Source organism: Schistocerca piceifrons, chromosome 7, assembly GCF_021461385.2.
Source record: "Schistocerca piceifrons isolate TAMUIC-IGC-003096 chromosome 7, iqSchPice1.1, whole genome shotgun sequence".
Taxonomy (NCBI): Eukaryota; Metazoa; Arthropoda; class Insecta; order Orthoptera; family Acrididae; genus Schistocerca; species Schistocerca piceifrons.
The window spans coordinates 219,621,011-219,643,719 of NC_060144.1; the positions used below are offsets into that span (position 1 = coordinate 219,621,011).

At 44.0% G+C, this 22,709-nt stretch overlaps 1 protein-coding gene across 1 annotated transcript in view; it reads right to left on the reverse strand.

Moving 5' to 3' along the window:
- Window positions 1–1,046: 1,046 nt before the first annotated feature.
- LOC124805048 (LIRP) overlaps window positions 1,047–22,709 on the reverse strand; it is a 59,268-nt gene continuing 37,605 nt past the window's right edge. The window contains exons 2-3 of the mRNA XM_047265469.1: window positions 8,888–9,095; window positions 1,047–1,564 (exon numbers count right to left, since the gene is read on the reverse strand). Coding sequence (XP_047121425.1) covers window positions 1,341–1,564; window positions 8,888–9,095 — 432 coding nt within the window. The 3' untranslated portion in view covers window positions 1,047–1,340. The remainder of the gene's footprint in view (window positions 1,565–8,887; window positions 9,096–22,709) is intronic.

Below are 22,709 nucleotides of genomic sequence, written 5' to 3' on the forward strand. Positions count from 1 at the left end.
CGAAGTAAGCGTTTGATGCCCTGGAGGAGCACTCTGCGGACCGCATTCTGACTGTGTGGTATCCATAGGCCACTGGCATGGGCCTCGATTGGCTGCCATATTCTCCGGATCAGAACACATGCGACTCCTTTTTATGGCCCTGAGCACTATGGGACTTAACATCTGAGGTCATCAGTCCCCTAGAACTTAGAACTACTTAAACCTAGCTAACCTAAGGACATCACACGTATCCATGCCCGAGGCAGGATTCGAACCTGCGACCGTAGGAGTCGCACGGTTCCAGACTGAAGCACCTAGAACCGCTCGGCCACACCGGCCGGCTCCTTTTTATGGGGCTATATTAAAGACAAAGTGTAGAGCATTAACCCCAAAACCATTGCTGAGTTGAGAAAAGCCATTCAGCAGGTCAGGACGTCATCTACAGCATCGATGTTCGGACGCTTCAGCGGGCCATGCAGAATTTCACTATTCGTCTGCGCCACATCATCGCCAGTGCTGGCAGGCATATCGAACGTGTCACAACCTGAATCCGAATATCTGTAGTGACGTTTACGTGTTGAATAAAGTGTGTGCACCCCAGAGATTGCAACTGATTTACGATTTTTTATATAATTCAATAATTGGCACCCTGTAAGTGCATGTACTGTCCACAGCTCGTGGTCTCGCGGTAGCGTTCTCGCTTCCCGAGCACGGGTTCCCGACTTCGAATCCCGGCGGGGTCAGGGATTTTTCCTGTCTCGAGATGACTGGGTGTTGCGTCGTCTTCATCATCATCATTAATCCCCATTACGGTCGGAGGAAGGCAATGGCAAACCACCTCCACTAGGACCTTGCCTCGTAAGGCGCGCCGTTCCCCTACGCTCTGTAAAGAAGTATGGGACTTCATCATCATCAAGCGCATGTATTAAGAGCGGAGAGGCAGCGAAGATTTATTTATTTATTTATTCATGGAAAATCAGAGAAATCAATATCAAAACAGAAGTGTAAATCACGCTGTACAAAAGTCAGGGAACAGGAGAGGTAAGAAACATACAGAACATTTTTTTTTTATTGTGCACATGTAAGTTTATTTTCACGAGTTTTGAACGCTTTTTTTGTACCAACTTTCGTCTTACGAATCACATGAAACGTATACAATTTGCAGTAAAAACAAATGCGAAATAAGAAGAATAATACTGATCGGAAGCGCGGGCGCCCCCTCGAGAGGCGAGCGCGGCTTCGGCCGGCCCCCCTGCCGCCGGCAGCTGGCCTCGCGGTCTGGCCCGCCCCGGCGTGCAGGGACAATAAATAAGTGGCGCACGGCGGTGGAACGGCGACGGTGGCGGCGACGGTGGCGGCGACTACCGGCGGCCGCAGTACGTCTGCAGCTCGCTGATGCTGCAGCTCTTGCGGCAGCACTCGTCGAAGACGCCGCGCGTGCGCCGCCGGAAGACGGCGGCCGTCAGCAGGCCGCCCGCGCTCGGCCGCGCCAGCACGGGGTACGGCGGCAGCGCCGGCGCCTCCACCTCCTCGTCGGCCGACTGCCCGCTCCAGTAGTTGTCTTCAGACTCCGCGTCCGACACATCTGCAACACGACCGCGTCACCATCACAACCCGTGTCCACCTAGTGCCTTACTCTACAGTAACTAACAAGAAAACTTCGCGGAAAAGATAACGCGAGATTAGCGGTTTTTACTGAAATAAGGCGAATCTTTACGAGGTATCGTGAAATCTATAATTTTGCCGCGTGAAAATGTTTAAAATCTGAGGACGACAGTTTACTGATATGTCCATTACAATTATCGGGGCTGTTATACCGTGGTCGGTTGATGAATTCTGTGTCAATTCCCAACGTTTCGTCCCCGTCTGCGGGAGCCATCTTCAAGGCGTCTTAGCTCGATGGCTAGTCCAACACACCCACTGGCTCGCTACTGACTGCTGCTAAATTCCGTGTCCACGCGCTCCCGCGCCGCGGCGTGACGTCACGTGTTTTGAAAACGTCAGTGCAATTGGCCGCTGTCCGTTGCCGTCGATCGCCGTTGCCATCACCCAGTAGTGGACGAGTGGTACACATATTCTTTAACGCCGGCATCATTATACCGTTTAATTTCACGCCCTCCTCCTTTCGATTGAAATTATTAGGATGTTTAGCGATTTCGGTTGCCTCCCTGTAGAGCCTTTCGTAATATCCGCTTGTGGCCGCTAGTACTCGCGTCTCCTCGAAACGATATTCACAACTGACAGCTGTTGAATGTCACGAGTGGATTTTGTCCGATTTGGTAGCTGCGGGGTCAGCGCAGCTACTATTCCTGGCCAGGTCGTAGATTTTCTCCGCTCGAGAACTGGGCCTTGTGTTGTTCTTACGTTCGTATCGTCGTAACTGACAAGAAAATCGTCTCTAGTATGCTATCATATCGTCTTTTCGTTACAGAGATGGCTGAATGGCAGCGACCCGAAACCCAATAAAAAAAGAGACTTGCATTTTTAATTATGTTATTGTATAATCTTAAAATGACTGTTCAGTTTCCGGTTAATGAACTTTGATGTGACGACGAAAATGGCACCGAAACTGGAAAAAAACCGCATCGAACCTGCCAAATAACAGCGAATACGACAAAAAACAACTGAATATGGCAAACTGCAACAGGGAATTTGGCAAGAGATCGATATCGAATTTGGTGAAAAAAACACCAAATCCCGCAAAAAAGCAATAAATTTGGTAAAAAAAGACATCGAATTACGTAAAAAACAAAAAACTGAATTTAGTAGAAAAAACGCCGCAAATGGAAAAAAATAACGCCCAATTTGACAAAATAAACACCAGATGGGAGACAGAAAAACAAGGGATACGGGTCAGGTAACTACACTACTGGCCATTACAATTGCTACACCAAGAAGAAATGCAGATGATAAACGGGTATTCATTGGACACATATATTAAACTAGAACTGACATGTGATTACACTTTCACGCAATTTGGGTGCATAGATCCTGAGAAATCAGTACCCAGAACAACCACCTCTGGCAGTAATAACGGCACTGATAAGCCTGGGCATTGAGTCAAACGGAGTTTGGATGGCGTGTACAGGTACACCTGCTCATGCAGCTTCAACACGATACCACAGTTCATTAAGACTAGTGACTGGAGTATTGTGACGAGCCAGTTGCTCGGGCACCATTAACCAGACGTTCTCAGTTGGTGAGAGATCTGGAGAATGTGCTGGCCAGGGCAGCAGTCGAACATTTTCTGTATCCAGAAAGGCCCGTACAGGACCTGCAACATGAGGTCGTGCATTATTACACGCTTCCAATGTGCGTTCACCGCGATGTCGCCAAACACGAATGTGACCATCATAATGCTGTAAACAGAACCTGGGTTCATCGGAAAAAATGACGTTTTGCCATTCGTGCACCCAGGTTCGTCGTTGAGTACACCATCGCAGACGCCCCTGTTTGTGATGCAGCGTCAAGGGTAAACGCTGCCATGGTCTCCGAGCTGATAGTCTATGCTGCTGCAAACGTCGACGAACTGTTCGTGCAGATGGTTGTTGTCTTGCAAACGTCCCCATCTGTTGACTCAGGAATCGAGACGTTGCCTCACGATCCATTACAGCCATGCGGATAAGATGCCTGTCATCTCGACTGCTAGTGATACGAGGCCGTTGGGATCCAGTACGGCGTTCCGTATTACCCTCCTGAAGCTACCGATTCCATATTCTGCTATCAATCATTGGATTTCGACCGACGCGAGCAGCAATGTCGCGATACGATAAAGCGCAATCGCGATAGGCTACAATCCAACCTTTATCAAAATAGGAAACGTGATGGTACGCATTTCTCCTCCTTACACGAGGCATCACAACAACGTTTCACCAGGCAACGCCGGTCAACTGCTGTTTGTGTATGAGAAATCGGTTATAAACTTTCCTCATGTCAGCAGGTTGTAGGTGTCGCCACCGTCGCCAACCTTGTGTGAATGCTCTGAAAAGCTAATAATTTGCATATCACAGCATCTTCTTCCTGTCGGTTAAGTTTCGTGTCTGTAGCACCTCATCTTCGTGGTGTAGCAATTTTAATGGCCAATAGTGTATAATTTTGCCGTGTAAAAATGTTTAAATCTGAGGACGACAGTTTACTGATATTCACAACTCACAGCTGTTGAATGTCACGAGTGGATTTTTTCCGATTTGGTAGCTGCGCGGTCAGCGCAGCTACCTGCCGACCGAAAGGGTTCTACTCCTGGCCGGGTCGTAGATTTTCTCCGCTCGAGAACTGGGTGTTGTGTTGTTCTCACGTTCGTATCGTCGTAACCGACAAGAAAATCGTTTGCAATATGCTATCATGTTGTCTTTTCGTTACTGAGTTAGCTGAATGGGAACGACCCGAAACCCAATTAAAAAAGAGAATTGCATTTTCAAAAAAAATAGTTCTGAGTACTATGGTACTTAACTTCTGAGGTCATCAGTCCCCTAGAACTTAGAACTACTTAAACCTAACTAACCTAAGGACATCACACACATCCATGCCCGAGACAGGATTCGAACCTGCGACCGTGGCGGTCGCGCGTTTCCGGACTGTAGCGCCTAGAACCGCTTGGCCACTCCGGCCGGCAGAATTGCATTTTGAATTCTCTTCGTGTATATGACAGGTCCGTTCCCGGTTAATTAACTTCGATGTGACGACGAAAATAGCACAAAAAAAAGACCTCATCGAATCTGCCAAGTAACAGCGAATACGATAGTAAAACCACTGAATATGGCAAAATGCAACAAGGATTTGGCAAGAGAACCATATCGAATTTGGTAAAAAAATCACCAAATCTGACAAAAAGCATTGAATTTGGTAAAAACACAGCATCGAATCAGGTAAAAAAACAAAATACTGAATTTAGTAAAAAATAACACCGAATTTGGAAAAAAATAATGCCAAATTTGGCAAAATAACCACCAAATAGGAGATAGAAAAAGAAGGGGTAGGGACGAGATTCCAAGTAAGGTAACTACTATACTACCAGGACCGTCCAATAAGTAAAGAAACACTTTTTTTTCTCCGCCGATTCCGGTTGCAAAAAAAAAAAAAAATGCAGAATTTGTTGTGGGACATCGTGCAATATTTCCATTTCATCCCCTATGGTTTCAGGAAGTTCCGTTAGGTGGCGGCGCTACACGCAGCCTTGTCGATTGCGTCTCTAATGGAGGTGCGTACCAAATAGAGAGCAGTCACTGAGTTTGTTGTGACGGAAAACCGGAGCATCGCAGATATTCATAGGCGCTTGTAGAATTTCTACGGAGACTTGGCAGCGAACAAAAGCACGGTGTGTCGTTGGGCGAGGCGTCTGTCACCATCACAATAAGGTAGCGCGAACCTGTCCGATCTGCCGTGTGCCGGCCAGCGGCACCTAGCTGTGACTCCTGCAGTGCTAGAACGTGCGGACACTCTCATTCGACATAGTAAAATGGAACACCAGCAGCAGTCCTTCCGATGTTATTTATTATGCAGCTACCAGCTTCGGTGATTCAATACACCATCTTCTGGCCTTAATGGACGCTGAGGAGATAAACTCCAATCCCATCAGTGGCCAATATCTATGAACTGGTTTCCATAGACTATCGTAAGAACAGTGTTGTGCCTGCAACTATTAACTACCAGCTCTCGCTGTTATAGTTGTCTGTGGCAACCAGTTCATGGATGTTGGTCATTGATACGACTGTATATACGATTGTAGTTCACCCGCTCTTCGTCAATTAAGGCTTGAAGATGGTGTACTGAATCACCGAAACTGGTAGCTATATAATAAACAACATCGAAAGTGTCTTCATGGGGAAACACAGAACGCAGATGAAAGCCTAAATAGCGCCGCCACCTAACGGAACTTCATGATACCATAGGGGCTGAAACGGAAATATTGCAAGATGTTGCACAACAAATTCCGCATTTTCTTCAACCGAAATCGAGCGAGAAAATAAAGTGTTACATTACTTATTGGACGCTCCTCGTAATATTGTAGTTACCTTACTTCAAATGTCTAAGGCGCTGCAGTCATGGACTGTGCGGTTGATCCCGGTGGAGGTTCGAGTCCTCCCTCGGGCATGGGTGTGTGTGTTTGTCCTTAGGATAATTTAGCTTAAGTGGTGTGTAAGCATAGGGACTGATGATCTTAGCAGTTAAGTTCCTTAAGATTTCACACACATTTGAACATTTTTTCAACTTCTAATCTCCTCCCTACCCCTTCTTTTTCTGTCTCCCATTTGGTGGTTATTTTGCCAAATTGGGCATTATTTTTTTCCAAATTCGGGGTTATTTTTTTACTAAATTCAGTTTTTTGTTTTTTTACCTGTTTCGATGTTGTATTTTTACCAAATTCAATGGTTTTTTTGCCAGATTTGGTGTTTTTTTTACCAAATTCAGTATCGCTCTCTTGCCAAATTCCCTGTTGCATTTTGCCATAGTCAGTGGTTTTTTGTCGTATTCGCTGTTATTTGGCAGATTCGATGTGGTTTTTTTCCAGTTTCGGTGCTATTTTCCTCGTCACATCGAAGTTCATTAACCAGGAACTGAACTGTCATTTTAAGATTATACACGAACAGAATTAAAAATGCAATTCTTTTTTTATTGGGTTTCGGGTCGCTCCCATTCAGCGATCTCAGTAACGAAAAGACGATATGATAGCATACTGGAGACGATTTTCTTGTCAGTTACGACGATGCAAACATAAGAACAACAAAACACTCAGTTCACGAGCGGAGAAAATCTTTAAACTGCATTTTCTGTGTTTTATATATTTTGCATTATCAGAAGCCTTTTTTCAAGAGGTAGGCCTAAATGAGCTAAGGCTATAAAATTTGGAGGAGCTGTTCAAAACATGTCGCTGTCTCATTGGAACAGAAGAATATAATATCCTTTAAATAAATTCTGCAAATGTTTGCAAAGAAATATGTGTTTTTGAGTGCAAAATTTTTTTTTGTGATTTTGAGTGCGCAAAAGATGTATGAGACAGGCGAAATTCCCTCAGACTTCAAGAAGAATATAATAATTCCAATCCCAAAGAAAGAAGGTGTTGGCAGATGTGAAAATTACCGAACTATCAGTTTAATAAGCCACAGCTGCAAAATACTAACGCGAATTCTTTACAGACGAATGGAAAAACTAGTAGAAGCCGACCTCGGGGAAGATCAGTTTGGATTCCGTAGAAATATTCGAACACATGAGTCAATACTGTCCCTACGACTTATCTTAGAAGCTAGATTAAGGAAAGGCAAACCTACGTTTCTAGCATTTGTACACTTAGAGAAAGCCTTTGACAGTGTAGACTGGAATACTCTCTTTCAAATTATGAAGGTGGCAGGGGTAAAATACAGGGAGCGAAAGGCTATTTACAATTTGTACAGGAACCAGATGGCAGTTATAAGAGCCGAGGGGCATGAAAGGGAAGCAGTAGTTGGGAAAGGAGTGAGACAGGGTTGTAGCCTCTCCCCGATGTTATTCAATCTTTATATTGAGCAAGCAGTAAAGGAAACAAAAGAAAAATTCGGAGTGGGTATTGAAATGAAATGAAAAGATCGTATGGCATTGTTGGCCGGGAGGCTCCATGCGGGGACGTTCGGCCGCCGTATTGCAAGTCCTTTTTAGTTGACGCCACTTCGGCGATTTGCGAGTCAATGATGATGAAATGATGATGAAGAACACACAACACCCAGTCATCACGTAATAAAAACTTTGAGGTTCGCGGATAACATTGTAATTCTGTCAGAGATAGCAAATGACATGGAAGAGCAGTTGAACGGAATGGATAGTGTCTTGAAAGGAGGATATAAGCTGAACATCAAAAAAAGCAAAACGAGGATAATGGAATGTAGTCGAATTAAGTCGGGTGATACTGAGGGAATTAGATTAGGAAATGAGACACTTAAAGTAGTAAAGGAGTTTTGCTATTTGGGGAGGAAAATAACTGATAATGGTCAAAGTAGAGAGGATATAAAATGTAGACTGGCAATGGCAAGGAAAGCGTTTCTGAAGAAGAGAAATTTGTTAACATCGACTATAGATTTAAGTGTCAGGAAGTCATTTCTGAAAGTATTTGTATGGAGTGTAGCCATGTATGGAAGTGAAACATGGACGATAAATAGTTTGGACAAGAAGAGAATAGAAGCTTTCGAAATGTGGTGCTACAGAAGAATGCTGAAGTTTAGATGGGTAGATCACATAACTAATGAGGAGGTACTGAATAGGATTGGGGAGAAGAGAAGTTTGTGGCACAACTTGACTAGAAGAAGGGATTGGTTGGTAGGACATGTTTTGAGGCATCAAGGGATCACCAATTTAGTATTGGAGGGCAGCGAGGAGGGTAAAAATCGCAAAGGCGGACCAAGAGATGAATACACTAAGCAGATTCAAAAGGATGTAGGTTGCAGTAGGTACTGGGAGATGAAGAAGCTTGTACAGGATAGAGTAGCATGGAGAGCTGCATCAAACCAGTCTCAGGACTGAAGACCACACCAACGAGTCCACAAAATTAAAACTTTTTATACAATGAAACTGTGAACAGAAATCTGTCTGTGCAGTTCAGTGATCTTACGACCCTCATAGGACTCTACAATAATATTTTTAAATTGAGTACATTATTGGAAATTCAGTTATGGCTTTTTATAAAAAGGCACTGAAAAATTTAAGGATCAGTATTTGTAGCAAACTACTCCTCCAGGCTCTTTTACTATATTTTTGCATTAAAATACAGCCCTTTGCTTTGCATATGTAAGAGAAATTTCATCATTATAACTGTGGCTAAAAAGGTGTTTTATCGAAATGTTTACATTTTGGGTAGCGTCCGCTCTTTAGACACAACTGCGACACACCTTGAGGAAAGAGGCCATTCACCCCGGGCTGTGTAAGAGTGCTGGCAGGTGCTCACCTTGGGAAGCCTTCTTGAACATGGTGTTGTAGTTGCCACGGCAGACGATCTTGAGCGCGTTGGAGAGCTTCTCGCCGCAGTAGCGGGCCACCGGCTGCGGCGCGCCGCTGCGCTTGGGCGACAGGAGGAACAGGTCGGACTGCGCCTGCGTGGCCGTGCACAGGCACACCGCCAGCACGGCGAGCAGTCGGAGGCACAGCTTCCACATCTGCAACACACAGGCGCGCCCGCGCGTTACTCGCCGTCCGCGGTCACAGAGCACTGAGAGGGAGCTACAACCAGATAAGCACCCGCCCAGGTAGCCGCGCACTTTAACGTGACAGCTTCCGGGGCGGGGAGGTACGCGACCGCCGGAGCGAATCAGCCCGGCTGATTGAAGGCGAGGGTTCGCTGCGCTGGCCGGCCTGGATGTGGTTTTTAGGCGGTTTTCCACATCCCACAAGGTGAATACTGGGCTGGTTCCCACATTCCGCCTCAGATACATGCTACACAAACATTGAGAACAATTTCTCACACTTGCACGCAGAATTTACTCTATAGGTGGACTGAAAGGGTACTGTGCTTCTATTCTGGAGGGTGAATAAGAGACCTTAGCTGTCTGGTCTCCTCGAACCCTTACTCAGCACCAGTATCAGTGCCTAAATCTTGTACAGACATTGGTGAACAAAGAGTGGCAACCAGTGTAGCAGAGTCTTGTATTGGCCATAGCTGAATTGTTGAGTTTCCACAAGAGGTCCACTTCATCTCTGGTAGTAAGGACTATCTGTCATATCTTCACAGTTAATTATCTAAAACTTGCATAAATTTCAGAGAAAACTTAAAGTGGCGCCTCATTTTATTGTCTTATCAGTGGTCTGCAATATAGTATGGAGAGGAGGCATGATATTCAAGTTTCTTCGTGTAGTTCCTCACAAACCAATCGCTCGCCTAATCGAGAGTGTGTTAAATGACCAAGTGTTCCAAGTATATGGTTCAAATGGTTCTGAGCACTATGGGACTTAACTTCTAAGGTCATCAGTCCCCTAGAAATTAGAACTACTTAAACGTAACTAACCTAAGGACATCACACACATCCACGCCCGAGACAGGATTCGAATCTGCGACCGTAACGGTCTCGCGGTTCCAGACTGTAGCGCCTACAATCGCTCGGCCACACCGGCCGGAGTTCCAAGTACACATAGCATCTGCTTCACAAGAAAACAAAAGTATGGCCTTCCACAAGGATCAGTCCTCTGCCTACTTTTATTCAGCTTGTAGACTGTCTGATCAAAAATATCAGGACACCGCAAACGATGCAGAATTGCCTACTAGACGTCTCGAGAGGAGGATCGGCCACTATGAAGGAAAGCAGGGAGTATTGTGTTGTGAGCAGAGGAGCAGTAACAGCTGAGATGGTGCGTCAGGAGCGGTCAGGGACTTCGAACGTGGACTTCTCATCGGATGCCGCCTGAGTAACAAATTCATCGAGGATATTTTTGCTCTTCTAATGCTGCCCAAATCGACTGTTGGTGATATGATTGTGAAGTGAAATCGTGAAGGGACATCCAAAACTAAATCACCAGGCAGACGTCGTGTACTGACGGACAGGAAACGTCGATCATCGCGGTGGGTCACTGCAAAATATCGGGGGGGGGGGGGGGGGGGGGAGGGGGGTCCACCGGGGTCCGAACCGCACAATAAACAATAACCCTGGGTTCGCTGTGGGGCTGCGGAGGAGTGAAGTGGACTGCGGCAGTCGTCGTGGGGTTGTGGACCACTGCGGCTGCGGCGGGGACGGAGCCTCTCCATTGTTTCTAGGTACCCGGTTAACATACAACATACAAGACAATCTTCTTCCAAACAATAAAATTCAAATACGATTTCTGAATGACAAATCCGCTGCGCAGTTTTTCATTATGTACAGAAAGGAGATGGAGCTACTCCCTTTTTTTTGCGATTGCACTAAAATGGCAATTTGTACCCATCGGATGTTTTTAACATGACGCCTGCACGGTGTTGCTACGTTAATGGTCGCTAGTGTAGTTGGCAGGGCACGAAGTAGAAGACCCGTTTGCAGACTGCAGGGGCGAGGGCGAACGCTTCGAGGGGCTCTGGCGGGTCCCCCGTGCCGCGGCGTCTCCCGAAGTGCCTCCGAAGGTCGCCGTAATTGCCTGCAGGGGGACCACGTGGCGGGGGCCCGGCCAGCTCCGCGCGCCGCCACACGCCTCACCTTGCACCGCTCCTTTCCGACAACTGCGCCAATTGCCCGTTCGCGGAATGCTTCAGCCGCTGGCCCCCCTCTGACGTCAAACTTTCGCCGTTCCTTTGTGTGACCACGCCGGCCTCTCTTTGTCTTCAGAAATTCGGGCTATTGTGATACCACAGCATCAAAAAATGCCCATATCATGTTAATATAAAAGAATACTCACTGAATTATGAAGGGTAATATCAAAAACTAACACGAGTTGTTTACTGACGAAAGGAAAAACTGGTAGAAGCCGACCTCGGGGAAGATTAGTTTGGATTCCGTGGAAATGGAACACGTGAGGCAGTACTGACCCTACGACTTATCTTATAAAATAGATTAAGGAAAGGAAAACCTACGATTCTAGCATTTGTAGACTTGGAGACAACATTTGACAATGTTGGCTGGAATACTCTCTTTCGAATTCTGAAGGTGGCAGTGATAAAATAAAGGGAGCGAAAGGATATTTACAAAAAAATGGTCCCATAGAACTTAGAACTATTTAAACCAACTAACCTAAGGACATCACACACATCCATCCCCGAGGCAGGATTCGAACCTGTGACCATAGCGGTCGCGCGGTTCCAGACTGAAGCGCCTAGAACCGCTCGGCCATGCCGGCTAGCGGGAATTTACAATTTGTACAGAAACCAGATGGCAATTATAAGCGTCGAGGGGCATGAAAGTGAAGCAATGGTTGGGAAGGGAGTGAGACAGGGTTGTATGCTATCCCCGATGTTATTCAATCTGTATATTGAGCAAGCAGTAAAGGAAACAAAAGAAGAATCCGGAGTAGGAATTAAAATCCATGGAGAAGAAATAAAAACTTTGAGGTTCGCCGATGACATTGTAATTCTGTCAGAGACAGTAAAGGACCTGGAAGAGCAGCTGAACTGAATGGTCAGTGTCTCGAAAGGAGGATATAAGATGATCAACAACAAAAGCAAAACGAGGATAATGGAATGTAGTCGAATTAAATCGAGTGATGGTGCGGGAATTAGATTAGGAAATGAGACACTTAAAGCAGTAAATGAGTTTTGTTATTTGGGGAGAAAAATAACTGATGATGGTCGAAATAGAGAGGATATAAAATGTAGACTGGCAATGGCAAGGAAAGCGTTTCTGAAGAAGAGAAATTTGTTAACATCGAGTATAGATTTAAGTGTCAGGAAATCGTATCTTAAAGTATTTGTATGGAATGTAGCCATGTAGGGAAGTGAAACATGGACGATAAATAGTTTAGACAAGAAGAGAATAGAAGCTTTCGAAATGTGGTGCTATAGAAGAATGCTGAAGATTAGATGGGTAGATCACATAACTAATGAGGAGGTATTGAATAGAATTTGGCAGAAGAGAAATTTGTGGCGCAACTTGACCAGAAAAAGGGATCGGTTGGTAGGGCATATTCTGAGGCATCAAGGGATCACCAATTTAGTAATGGAGGGCAGCGTGGAGGGTAAAAATAGTAGAGGGGGACTAAGAGATGAATACACTAAACGGATTCACAAGGATGTAGGTTGCAGTAGGTACCGGGAGATGAAGAAGCTTGTACAGGATAGAGTAGCATGGAGAGCTGAATCAAACCAGTCTCTGGACTGAAGACCACCACCACCACCACAACAACAACAACATATCAAAAAGGATACAGTTCCTGATCTTCTGCAAAACATTATTTCTATGATCACGAACCGGCTATTGGATTCTTAGTTCACTGTCAGGCGACAAATCAATTTCGCAATCACAAATAAAATGACGCGCGACTATTTAGATATTAAGGTTGGTGGGGGTTAAGCCCCATGTGGGGTAAAAACCCACACAGAGTTTTTAAACTGACTGTCATCGATTAGCAGATGCCCACTACGTGACGGGTTTGTCTTGAAGTAACTTATTGTTTCATGAAAGTTCATCTCGGCAGGTTGCTTAAGTTTGTTTTTTACTACTTACACATAACTTTGCTGATATTTTTACTTGAAAATTGTACAGTGTAGGGGTTCGAAAGAAGAATCAGTGAATTGCCCGTTGACACTACTTTATGTAAGCGCGGAAATAATTGTTCTAGTTGGTCCCCAAAATCAACAGTGGCGCATTACTCAGAAAAATGGCGTAAGGGGGCAGATCCCCACAAGTATTTTGAACTAAATCCCCACGGCTCCAACAATGTGACGGCAGTTCTTCTGTGATAACCCTCTAACGGATGACATTCAACACACACTGTGAGAGGTTATCTCACCTGAATTCCACTGTCTAAAATAAAGATTTATGGGAAACATTTCGTCAAATCTTTGAAATCTGTGCTTCTAATGTCGACACCCAATAAAGAACGAATGGGAGAAGCGTGCATAGGAAACGAAAAGCTTGTACTGGGAAGGAAAGACGTGCCAAACAAAGAAAAGTGCGTGCTATAGAAACAAAACGACGCAAGCGAGATTTTATTATATCAGTCTTAAAAAATGAAGAAAGGGGTCAAACAGACAGTTGATTATTCTTCAGAGACGGTTTAACGCTGCTTATATCATGACAGTAGCTCAGATTACTTCATGTTTAGCGAAGAAGTAGCCGAAGAAGGCGAAGAAGAAGTGCCTGGGTTTTCAAGAAGAGTCAGTGGACCTACAAGTTACACACACTATTTACTACGTACCTACATAGCTTAGCATCATTAATTCATCTTTTACGGGTTACGCTACTTATCCTCCTTTTGTGAAGAAGAAAGTTTTATTTTTGTATAAGTCTTTTTAAGCATTATGTTCAAATTTACGAGACATTTCAGTTCAGTATTGTGTTGGGTAACTTGGCTACAGTTCAACAATTTTTAAAAAGAGTTAGTTCAAATGTTTTTATTATGCAGTCATCAATTTTTATCCACGTTTATCTTATGTTAGGCAAAGTGATACATTGCGAGGCTTTACCCCATTTTGTTGGACAAAAACATAATTTTTGATTTAACTAAACTGTAAGTTTCTCTGTAATTAATAATCAGCCAGAGATATGACTTCAATACGAAATTTCCCCTCGTGGGCTACAGTATCAGAAAAACTAAACATTATGGGGATTTATCTTATACATTACTTGTATGGAGTATAGCCATGTATGGAAGTGAAATATGGACGACAACTAGTTTAGACAAGAAGAGAATAGAAACTTTCGAAATGTGGTGCTACAGAAGAATGCTGGAGATTAGATGGGTAGATCACGTAACTAATGAGGATGTACTGAACAAAATTGGGGAGAAGAGGAATTTGTGGCACAACTTTACCAGAAGAAGGGATCGGTTGGTTGGACATGTTCTGAGGCGTCAAGAGATCACCACTTTAGTATTGGAGGGCAGCGTGGAGGGTAAAAATCATAGAAGGAGACCAAGAGGTGAATGCACTGAACAGATTCAGAAGGATGTAGGTTGCAATAGTTACTTGGAGATGAAGAAGCTTGCGCAGGATCGAGTAGCATGGAGAGCTGCATCAAACCAGTCTCTAGACTGAAGACCACAACACAAACAGCACATCTTATACATGATTTGTAACCGGACTTCGTTTTCTCTGTTAGCTACGAGAAGTTGACCTTTAACAGTAAATGTTGTTGTTAGGTGATTCAATAGGTTAAAAGCATGGTGAAAACCTATTTCTTTTAGCCATTTTCTCGAAATATCATGAACATAGATATTAAATGTCAAGACCTAGACCTAAGAGAAATTTTAATAAAAGACCAGAAAATAGGAAGAGAGAATGAATTCAGCTTATTGGATACATCGTCTGCTTCACAGATGAAAATGGCGTCCCGAAAAAAAACCTGAAATATTCAGTTACATTACTGGAGCCATATAGAGAACACTGGATAAAGAAGTGAGGAAAGAAACTCTAATAAAGTTCTACAAAGGAGTGAAAGTACCAACTGCAGATTACGGCAGTGACATTTGGACAATGACAACGGGAAACCAACAAACATTGCAATCTGTCGAATGAGACTTTTGAAAAAAAGTAGCTGCATGCAGAATATTTGATATAATAACGAATACAACAATCACACAAGAACTAGGACGTTAAAGTACAGATGAGTTTAGAAATAAGCGGAGAGACAATGTCACAAGAATGAATGAAAATAGAAAGCCCAATATAATAATGAATTATCGACATTGGTAAGATCGAAGGGTCAAGAGAGATGTGGAGATACCAAGAAGAAACTAACCACATACAATTGAGGCATCGAGCAAGAGCATATAACAAGTAAATACGAACACTTGAAGAAGGAGGAAGCACTACATAAAAAAAAGACTGGGTTGGAGCTTCGCTCCTTGTTCAGTTATATGTGTTGTGTGACTTTACCTTCTCTTTCAATAATCTTCTGAGTGTATCAGTAATATCACAGACAAGTGTATCATCAGGAGTGCCCCAGGGCAATGTGAAATGATCGCTATTATTTTCAGTATAGGCTACATAAATCATCTGGCGGACTGAGTGAGCAGCAATCAACGACTGTTTGTTGATGATGCTGTGCTGTACTGGAAGGTGTTCTCGTTGAGTAACTGTAGGAGGATGCAAGATGGTTTAGAAAAAATTTCTAGTTGGTACGATGAATCGCAGCTAGCTCTAAATGTAGAAAAACGTAAGTTAATGCACATGAGTAGGAAAAAGCAACCGGTAATGTTCGAATTAAGCATTAGTAGTGTTCTGGTTGACACAGTCACTTCGATTAAAGATCTAGTCCTAACTTTGCAAAGTGATATGAAATTGAACGAGCATGTAAGGATTTTAATAGGGAAGGCGAATGGTCGACTTCGGTTTATTGGGAGAATTTTAGGAAAGTGTGGTTCATCCGTAAAGAAAACCGCATATAGGGAACTAGTGCGAACCATTATTGAGCACCGCCCGAGTGTTTGGAATCAAAGAAATTCAGAGTCTGGCCGCTAGACTTGTTACCTATAGCAACGAACAAACGCAAATATTGTGGAGATGCTTCGAGAACTCAAATGAGAATTCCTGGAGGGCGACGTTCTTTTCGAAGAACATTATTGCGAAAATTTAAAGAAGCGGTAATTGAAGCTGACTGAAGAACGGATTCTACTACCGCCAACGCAGATTTCGACGAACGAGAACGAAGGTAATAGACTTTAGGAGTAGCACGGAGGCACATAGTCGTTTTTCACTCACTCTATTTGCGAATGGAACACGAAACAATTCCTTTTCAGTTTTTATTGGCTTTCGGACCGTGCCCACTCAACCATCTCAGTATTGGAGTATGAATTATGACGGTATGAACGTAAGGACAATACACCACCCAGTCGCAGAGCAGACAAAATATGCAAGCCGGCCACTAATCGAACCCGGGCCCCTTCATTTCATTTAGCAATCCGCTTCGCTGACCGCGCAGCTAGGAAAGTAAATAACTAGTAGTGGTATAGGGTAGCCTCTACCATCCACCGAAACGGTGGCTTGCGGACTATGTATGTGGGTGTAGATAAGTAATACATGTCTAGTCGCACGTCGTTGTGCCTTTGGCTGCGACATACGGTTGTCACTTGACGATCCCCTAAGAAGCCCAAAGCCGCTTCGTAATCAAATAAATATTTTGCAGAACATCAATAAAGTGTTCCTCCACTTAATATTGTTATCCGGTTCTGTTAAACACTGACGGAAAATTAAGTTAATGTTCTGCATCCACATCTACATGGATACTCTGCAAATCACGCTTAAGTGCCTGGCAGTAGGTTGATCGCACCACCTTCAAAATAATTCTCTATTACTCCAATCTCGAGCAGCACGTGGAAAAAACGCAAACCGACATCTTTCCGTGCGAGCTCCTATTTCCCTTATTTTGTGATCATGATCGTTTCTACCTATGCAGGTCGCTATCAGCAAAATATTTTCGCATCTGGAGGAGAAAGTTGGATATTGAAATTTCGGGAGAAGATTCCGCCGCAACGAAAGACGACTTAGTATCATGTCAGTGACACTCTCTCCCCTATTTCTCGATAATGCGAATCGTACTGTTCTATTTGAACTTTCTTGATGTAGTCCGTTAATACCGTCTGCTAAGGACCTCCAAAAGAGGATGGAGAAGCGTAGTGTAGCCAGTCTCTTTAGTAGATTTGTTGCATCTTCAAAGTGTTCTGCCAATAAATAGTAGTCTTTGGTTCATCTTCCCCACAACACTCTCTATGTGTTATTTCCAATGAAGTTGTTCGTAATTGTAATTCCTATGTATTTAGTTGAATTTACGCCCGTTAGATTTGACTGATTTATCGTGTAACCGAAGTGTAACGGATTCCTTTTAGTACTGATGTGGATGACTTCACACTTTTCATTATTGTCAATTGTCAATTTTCGCACCTTACAGATATCTTTTCTAAATCGTTTTGCGATTTTGTTTTGCTGATGTCTTTACTAGACGGTAAACGACAGCATCATCTGCAAACAACCGAAGACGGCTGATCAGATTGTCTCCTAAATCGTTTATACAGGCATGGAACAGCAGAGGGCCTATAACACTGCCTTGGAGAACGCCAGAAATAACTTTTGTCTTACTCAGTGACTTTCCGTCAGTTACTACGAACTGTGACATCTCTGACAGGAAATCACGAATCTAGCCACATAAATGAGACGATATTCCATAAGCACGCAATTTCACTACAAGCCGCTTGTGTGGTACAATGTTAAAAGCCTAAAGGAAATCTAGAAACACGGAATCAGTTTGAATCCCTTACTGATAGAACTCAACACTTCGTATGAGTAAAGAGCTAGTTGTGTTTCACAAGAACAATGTTTTCTAAATCGGTGTTGACTGTTTGTCAGTAGACTGTTCTCTTCGAGGTAATTCCTAATATTCGAACACAATACATGTTCCGAAACCCTGCTGCATATCGACGTTAATGTTATGAGCCTGTAATTTTGTGGACTGCTCCTACTGCTGTTCTTGAATATTGGTGTGATCTATGTAACTTTCTAGTCTTTGGGTACGGATGTTTCGTCGAGTGCGCAGTTGTGTATGATTATTAAGTATGGAGCTATTGCATCAGCATATTCTGAAAGGAACCTAATTAGCGTACAGTCTGGACCGAAAGACCTGCTTTTATTAAGCAGAAGAAGTGCCACAACCCACCACATCTGGGTTTGCACGCTTAAATAATCGAAGACGAATGACAGAATCGTTCCTTTGAAAAGAGCATGACCGATTTCTTTCCCCGTCCTTTGTAATCTGAGCTCTTGGATCCGTAAACTATTCCCTTACTTTCTTTTTTGTGGTTTAGCCTATACGATCTGGTCTCATTCAGTTCTATGCGAAATATCGGCAATGCTGAAGGAAGACCTCTGATGACATCGACACATGGACCAGCCAGTGTCCATGAATACGCAGCGCCCTACATACTCGCTAGAAGTGAAAGGGAAGACAGTCGCAGTGAAAACTGCAAAGAACACGTGCCAGCCGATCCATGTTGTGGCAGAGCGCCGAGATTCGAATGGAAGTCACGCAGAGCACGCTCATGTGAAAGTGTCCGTGAGGATGTTCTGCACGGATGGCCACCGCTGACCCGATTACCGGGGACGCCTACTCCGCACAATGGCTATGGGAGCAACAGCATCCTCACGTGACTCTTTTCGATGTCCACTCTTCACACAGAAAGCTCTCCGTTATCAGTTTATGCATCGTTGAAGTAACGTCATAGTTCCATCACCAAGAGCTGTTAATAACGATAAATGATAAGACTCAAAAGTAAGTAATCCCTCCGGGAGTCGATCCCGCGACGTCTCGATTTCCGCGCACCCAAGTATAAAAAAAGTGTCATATATGGTCATACCATTTGATCACATTGACTTACAAGCTTAAAATATTTACACCGCTATCGGAACTTAGTATTTTGCATAAATTTCAGTTTGATTCCTCTACCCATTCTGCCAAACGCTTTCTTGAGACACCCACCTGTTATTCGCTCCAAACGTCTCCGAGGAAATCGTGTCAAAATACAGTGTACTAAAGGCCTTTGCGGTCGAATTTACATTTACAATGTGTTTAAAAGAGTGTCACGTAATCCTATAGGGAGTTGTATTGGTCAAAACTTACAGTCCACGGATATACTGACGGTTCGTACTTTTCAATGGGCACAAAACAGTCGGCACAACCATTGACTATTCGATAAACTAATACGCCGGGAGCAAATAAAAGATCATAAACACTTAGGTTTAAAGTGACACATGCAAGTTACACCTTATAGCAACAAATCATATTTATAGAGTCGATGCACAGTGACGACAACCACTTTCTGTGCATGCATTATAACGTAATCTGTTGAGAGAACTAATCTTTGTTTTTTTCTTGTCCAGTTACTTGCGCAGTTTATTATTATATGAATATAACTGCAGATCCATCAGCAAACTGCACTCTGTATTCATTAAGGTGTACATTTGATAGTCAATCTTCTTATCCCCTAAAATTCTATTGGGTAAGCAGGTGTTTCTTGAAAACGTTGTCTATCACGCTATGATTTGAATGACCCTGTTTCCATCTATCGACGGCGGCAAATTTCTGCCGATTGGGATGAAAATCATTATTATTACTAAACATATATCAGTAAATTCATTCGGTTCCGGTTTTCCGGGCATAATATCCTGCTGCACCATACATTACACTGTGGTACAAAAGTCATGGGATATCTCCAAATTCCGTATCGGCCCCCCTTTTGCCCGGTAGCAGCTTGACCTGGCATGGACACAACATGTCGCTGGAAGTCCCCTGCAGCCGTCCGCTTTGGCCGAGCGGTTCTAGGCGCTTCAGTCCGGAACCGCGCTGCTGCTACGGATGCAGGTTCGAATCCTGCCTCGGGCATGTATGTGTGTGATGTCTTTAGGTTAGTTAGGTTTATGTAGTTCTAAATCTAGGGGACTGTTGACCTCAGATGTTAAGTCCCATAGTGCTCAGAGCCATTCAAACCTTTTTTTTTTTTTTAAGTCGCCTGCAGAAATACTGAGCCATGCTGCATCTATAACTGCGAAAGTGTTGACGGTGTAAGATTTTTTGCTCGAACTGATCTCTCTAATATGTCCCATAAATGTTTGATGGGATTCACAATGGGCGATACGGGTGTCCAAAATTGAATTGTCCAGCATGATCTTCAAACCAAACGCGAACAATTGTGTCCCGGTGACATTGCGCATTGTCATCCATAAAAATTCCATGGTTGTTTGGGATCATGAAGTCCTTGGGTGGCTGAAAATGGTCACAATATAGGAGATCATAATTTATAGTCGGTGATCGGTTCTGTTGGACCAGAGGATCCGGCCCAGTCCATGTCAACACGGCCCACACCGTTCTGGAGCCACCACCAGTTTGCACAGTGCGCTGTTGACAACTTGGGTTCATGAGTTCATGGGGTCTGCGGAACACTCGAACGCTACCAGCATCTCTTACCAACTGAAATCGGGATTCATCTGACCATACCACGTTTTTCCAGTCGTCTAGGATCTAACTGATATGATCATGAGCTCAGGAGAGGCGCTGCAGGCAATGTCGTGCTGTCAGCAAAGGTACTCGCTCCGGTCGTCTGCTGCTATAGCTCATTAACGCCAAATTTCGCCGCTCTGTACGTTCGTCGTGTATCCAGTATTGATTTCTGTAGTTATTTCAAGCAGCGTCGCTTGTGTGTTAGCACAGCCAACTCTACGTAAGCTCCGCTCCTCTTGATCGTTAAGCTGCTGTCGGTCTTTAAGTTAAAGCGTCGGCCACTGCGTTGTCCGTGGTGAGAGGTAATGCCTGAAATTCTCGGCACACTCTTGACACTGTGTATCTCGGAATATTGAATTCTCTAACGATTTCCGAAATGTAATTTCCCATGCGTCAAGCTCCAACTACCATTCCGCATTCAAAGTCTGTTAATTCTCGTCGTTCAGACATAGTACCTTCGGAAATCTTTTTAAAATGGTTGAAACGTCTCTGAGCACTATGGGACTTAACATCTGAAGTCATCAGTCCCCTAGAACTTAGAACTACTTAAACCTAACTAACCTAAGGAGATCACACACCCATCCATGCCCGAAGCAGGATTCGAACCTGCGACCGTAGCGGTCACGCGGCTCCAGACTGAAGCGCCTAGAACTGCTCGGCCAAAACTTTTCACATGAGTCACCTGGGTACAAATGATAGCTCACGTAATGCACTGCCCGTTTATGTCACGTCTACCCGATACTACCGCCGTGTGCATATCGCTATCCCATGACTTTTGTCACCTCAGTGTAACTGCATGTCTGGTAATTCTAACAAGTAACGCTCCACTTTCGGCACCTATCATCAACAGTAAAACTGTGGTGAGCCCCACCTAGGAAACACCACAGGCTGTTCAGTATTTTTTTCCCAAACTAACACCACTGACGTAGTGTAATATTTCTGGGTTATTCAGCCATCATATTAGGCTCCAGGAAGCTATTCCCAGGGCAGTGGAGAAGCAAGAAGCATAGAGATGACGCAATGTGGGATGAGGTACTGGTGACAGATGTTGGATTCGGTACCATTCCCGTGAGAAAGACCGCCTGCATGATGCTGCTGCTCTGTGATTGGCTGCTGTGTTCAGCGGTAGGGAGCCAAAACGTTAAACTTTAGTTGCTATTATTAATTAAACCTATCATGCAAATTACTTCATTTTCTAAATAAACATCTCTCAACAGCCAGCTATCAATCAGTCATTTCAAAATTATTAAAATCAAAGTAATACTAAAACAAAAGACTGATGATATTACTGCCGATGCACTTCGGCGGCGTTCGGGTCACGCCTTGCTGGCTTGGCGCGCGAAGTGTCTCGGGCAGTCCGGCTCTCCAGTTCTGACCGTTCCAGTAGACAGACATGTTGTCTGTGGCAGGATGTAATTCATGTTATTTTAGCCAGATATAATGACTGTGGAAAGATATGTTCAATACGTTGTGATCAAGAATAGTTTCTCGTGTCTATATCAATGAAAACGCGAGTGGCATCCCAAATGAGTTATAGTTTATTCGTAGCAGCAGTTCCTTGCGAAGTTAATTTCAGCCTCAAGAAAAAGAATCCACGACGTGCGTGCTGTTTTCTGCGCTGGGGACATCATCATCATGAAGACAGCAGGTTAGTGAAGTGTACAAGAACTTATGCATTCCACACAGGGCAGTGGAAATAACTAGACACCTCACGTGTACTGCATGCACAGTACAAATGTGCTCAGTGACACGTCATCTGCAGTAATGCAGAGGAGGTAAAGAAGGATGAAAGTATTAACACTATATCACTTTTATTCCTTTTTTTCTTGCCCTAGTAGACGCGGCAGGCAGGTGCTTGCTACGAAATTTAGGCAGTTTACAAGCTAGGAAATCGCACACATTGCACATTCCAGACATCGTTCTGCCGGAAATATTCATTTCTGATGACTTCTTCCTTATCTCAAGATATTCTGTTTATAGAACTCTACAGACTGCACGATTTCGGCCCTCGAGATTTAGAACATCCTGTGTGTTCGGATGTAGAATACTTGTGGTGAGCGATGCCGTTTCCAAAACAGTGTGATGTGCGACAGCGTTTGGCGGCAGCACAGGCGGGCGCTGCAGCTGTCATCCCTGCGGTTTTCGGCGGACGCTGGTCCCGCGACCGCCGCC